The 4086-nt window shown below is 43.1% G+C and overlaps 1 protein-coding gene across 1 annotated transcript; it reads left to right on the top strand.

Moving 5' to 3' along the window:
- Nucleotides 1–3071: 3071 nt before the first annotated feature.
- On the top strand, nucleotides 3072–4019 carry LOC123361826 (olfactory receptor 52E4-like). Its single transcript, XM_045001987.1, has one exon. The coding sequence runs from the start codon at nucleotides 3072–3074 to the stop codon at nucleotides 4017–4019; it is 948 nt and encodes a 315-aa protein (XP_044857922.1).
- The last annotated feature ends 67 nt before the right edge of the window (nucleotides 4020–4086 follow it).

Genomic DNA, 4086 nt, shown 5'->3' with positions numbered 1-4086 from the left:
GACTTTTATCTTCTGGAATACAAGGAGGTGCTAGGGGGGCTCCTCACTGGAACAATCAGAAAAAAATATCGGCATGGGCTAGACATATTTTCTCCTAGTTTCGTTTGAGAAGTCAGATGAGCTGTTATTCTGGAAACTGTCAAAACACTATTTTGCTGGAAGCAGACATGCAGCTAGAGAAATTTCAGTCCAAATGCCTAAAATTTGGCAAACTTATAAGCAACTGAAAATGAGGTCTTCTTATTGAAGGTGTCAGACAGTCTTCATTAAAGGTCATGCCACCAGCACCGCGTACAATGGCCAAACCACTTGTGTATCCCATTCAGCTCAGCTCTTCACTCCAATAATGTCAGTGGCAAGAAGTTCCACAGGTCAAATATGCATTATGTTAACAAGTTTCTTTTATCGGTGTTGTATGTTCAGACTTGAAATTTAACTGAATGTTCCCTTGTCTGTGTGTTATGAGTCACAGTAAATATATTTGCCTGCTCTACTTTTCTGCTTTCTTTATTGATAGATCCATATGGTTTAATGTCAGACAGGACCACTAGATTATCCAATCATACCTTCTCTGTAACACAAGCCCATTAATTTTCATCCAGCTACCCCTGTATTGACGCAAAGTCTGTGTGTGACTAAGGCTGGGTCTACATTAGGATTTTACATCATAGAATCATAGTACCACGGGGTTAGAAGGGACCTGAAGAGTCATCTAGTCTATCCCTCTACCAAGATGCAGGATTTGTTGTGTCTTAGTTATCAAAAATTGAGGGCTATCCACACTTCCTTGGAAAACCTCTATTCAAGGAGCTTCCATGACTACCCTGGCCTCCTCTTCTTGCAGTTAGGAAGTTTTTCATGAGATTTAATTTAAATCTGCTATGCTGGAGTTTGAACACATTGCCTCTTCTCCTGCCCTTTGTGGTAAGAGAGAACAACTTTCTTCCAGCTGTTTATGGCAGCTTTTGGAAGTATTTGAAGACTGCTATCACATCCCCCCCTTTAATCTCCTCTTTTCCAAACTAAACATACCCAGTTTTTTTCTGTCTTTGATTATATGGATTGTATTTCACTACTTTGTCATCTTTGTCATGATAAGGTAGATGGAAAAATTCTTACATTCACCTAGCTATCACCTCTTGGGGAGGTGGATTATCTATGCTGATGGAAGGAGCCTTGTCTTTGGTGTAAGTAGTGTCAGAAGCAGCGCTGCTATAGCATTTTACTTGTAGACAAGCCTTCAGGCAGATTTTGCAATAAAGCATTCGGCCTGGATCTGACAACATGGAGAGCTGGAGAATCCACCACTTCCCTTCCCAGTTTGTTCCAATTGTTAACCACCCTCAGGGCTGAACATTGGCCATTATTTCCAGCTGGAATTTGTCCACGTTCAGCTTCCATCCATTGGGCCTTGTTTTGCCTTTCTCCTCTAGATTACAGAGGCCATTCCTGTGCATAGTTTTTTCCCCATGAAAGTGTCCGCTTGATCAGGGTTTTTTTATAAGTTAAAGAGATGAAACCCTTCAAGTCTCTCACGGTCCGGCTTTTTCTCCAGCCTCCAATCATTTTTGTGGCTCTTCTTGGAACCCTCTCCAATTTTCCAACATCCTTTTAAAATGTGGACCCCAGAACTGGATGCATTTGGTTTCCCCATGTTCAGAGGTAAAATCCATTCCCTGGTAAAACTCACCTCTCCTCTTTTAATGCCTCTGAGGATTGCATCAGTCCTTTTGTCCTTTTGAGTTGATTTTAAACAATGACCTCTAAATCCTTGTCAGGGTCATTGCACTGCATAATATAGTACCCCAGACTGTGGGTCAGGACTGCATACCCTGTTCTGAGAGGATAAGATTGCATTTGACTGTGTTAATACATTTACCAATGTAAATATTCTTACCAGTGCTCCAGGTGAATTGATATGGCTGCCTTGTCCTTAGGGTGACTAGGTGTCCAAATTTTTTAGGGACAGTCCCAAAATATGGGTCTTCTTCTTGTATAGGAGCCTATTTCCCCCCACCTAGTTTCTATTTTTTACACTTTTTATCTGGTCATCTTACCGATCTTCCTCATTTTCAGCGCTCTGCCAATCTTTGGGTCGTCCACAAATTTTATCCTCATTGATTTTCTATTTCCTTTCAGGTCAGTGATGACAATATTGAATAAAATCAGGCCCAGAAATGATCCCTGCAGAACCTCATTAGAAAAAGCCCCAGTCACTGCAAGTGCTTTCTGAGGTCTCTCAGTCAGCTAGTCTTCAGTCCATTTTGTGTGTACTCCAATGATATTGTAGAGTGTTATTTATTTTACCTCCCTCTTTTTCCTTCATAAATTAAAATGAAATAGAAAAATCAAAGCTTATTGCATATGCACGGTTCCCTTGATAAACCAAATGTTCACCCTAACAAAAGAATGATTTCAGGATTGCTTGACAAGACTGGTTTTGCATAAACCTTGTCATTGACTAGCATTATTTATGTTCTTAGAATTTTTTTCTTGAACTAATCCAAGACCATCTTTTCCATTGTTTCCTAATCCTTTCAAATTTTTTTAAATCTTTAACTTCATTTTTTAATAGTTTATATTTAAAACACAGGAATTACCCTAATTTTTTTCTAAGATTCCTTTTCTTCTCAATATACTTAATAACCTGATTTGGGGTGATCCTTAGCTTTACCAACCATGGATATTTAAGTGATGTCTTTAATGTCCCACACTTGTGTTTCCCACTGCTGCCTCTTAAGGTTCCTCCACCCTGCCATGTAGGAATTATTGATGCATGGAGTATCATAAAATATTGAATTGGTATTAGAGGGGTTGTTGATCATAATTCATTTCTCTAAATAATTGTAATGTTATTTTTCAGTGTGTCAAGAGTGACCAATCTGCTTCACCCATGAGAATAGGCTCCAGTAGTGCATGTACTGTCTTATATTAACATTGTCTCTCCATTCAGGCATTAGAACTGCGACCATCACCCTAGAGCCTGGGCACGTACAGGAAGTCAGGGGAACGTAGGGTACATGCAGGCGACACCATTGTGCCTCAGAGTTGGACACCTTCACCCCTACTCCATGTCAGATTCCAACACAACTGACACCACCATCCCCTCCACCTTCATCCTGATGGGCATTCCTGGCCTGGAGGTGGCCCATGTCTGGATCTCCATCCCCTTCTGCACCATGTACATCATAGCCGTCTTGGGGAACTTCACTATCCTGTTCATCGTAAAGACGGAGCAGAGCCTCCATGGGCCCATGTACTATTTCCTCTGCATGCTGGCTGTCACCGACCTGGTCCTGTCCACGGCCACCGTACCCAAAATGCTGAGCATCTTCTGGTTCAATTCCAGGGAGATTGATTTCAGTGCCTGCCTCACCCAGATGTACTTCATTCACTGCTTCTCAGCGATGGAATCTGGGATCTTGGTGGCCTTGGCTTTGGATCGCTACGTGGCCATCTGCCATCCCCTGAGACATTCCACCATCCTGACAAATTCGGTTGTGGCCAAGATCGGACTAGCCGTGGTGCTGCGTTGTGGCATAAGTGCATTGCCCTATCCCTTCCTTGTGAGGCGGTGGCCATATTGCAGAACCAACATCATCCCCCACTCTTTCTGTGAGCATATAGCCGTGGTGAATCTGGCCTGTGCCGACACCCGCCTCAGTAGTTACTATGGTCTCTTTGTGCTCTTCTCTGTGATAGGTTTGGATGCGCTTTTTATCACCGTGTCCTATATCCAGATCCTCAGGGCCATCTTCAGCCTCCCCACAAAGGATGCCCGGCTCAAGACTTTTGGGACCTGTGGCTCCCACCTTTGTTGCATATTATCTTTCTATCTTCCAGAATTCTTCTCCTCCCTCACACACCGGTTTGGCCACAAAGTGTCTCTACATGTCCTTGTTCTCATTGCCAACGTGTACCTCCTGGTGCCCCCCTTGCTTCACCCCATCGTCTATGGGGTGAGGACCAAACAGATCCGGGGCAGGCTGATCAAGCTCTTTACTCATAAAGGGACCTAAATGTTTTATCCTGTTGCTCAGGCTCCATGCAGAGCTGGCTGGTGCATGGTGCTGGGCCCTCTTTCCT

This window comes from Mauremys mutica, chromosome 1 (genome assembly GCF_020497125.1).
Source record: "Mauremys mutica isolate MM-2020 ecotype Southern chromosome 1, ASM2049712v1, whole genome shotgun sequence".
In the NCBI taxonomy this organism is placed as follows: domain Eukaryota; kingdom Metazoa; phylum Chordata; order Testudines; family Geoemydidae; genus Mauremys; species Mauremys mutica.
Note: the sequence above shows the minus strand (reverse complement) of the source record. Positions and strands in the feature narration are given on the sequence as shown.

Excerpts from the sequence above, each read along its gene's own strand:
- LOC123361826 (XM_045001987.1), top strand. The coding sequence starts at position 3,072 with ATGTCAGATTCCAACACAACTGACACCACCATCCCCTCCACCTTCATC.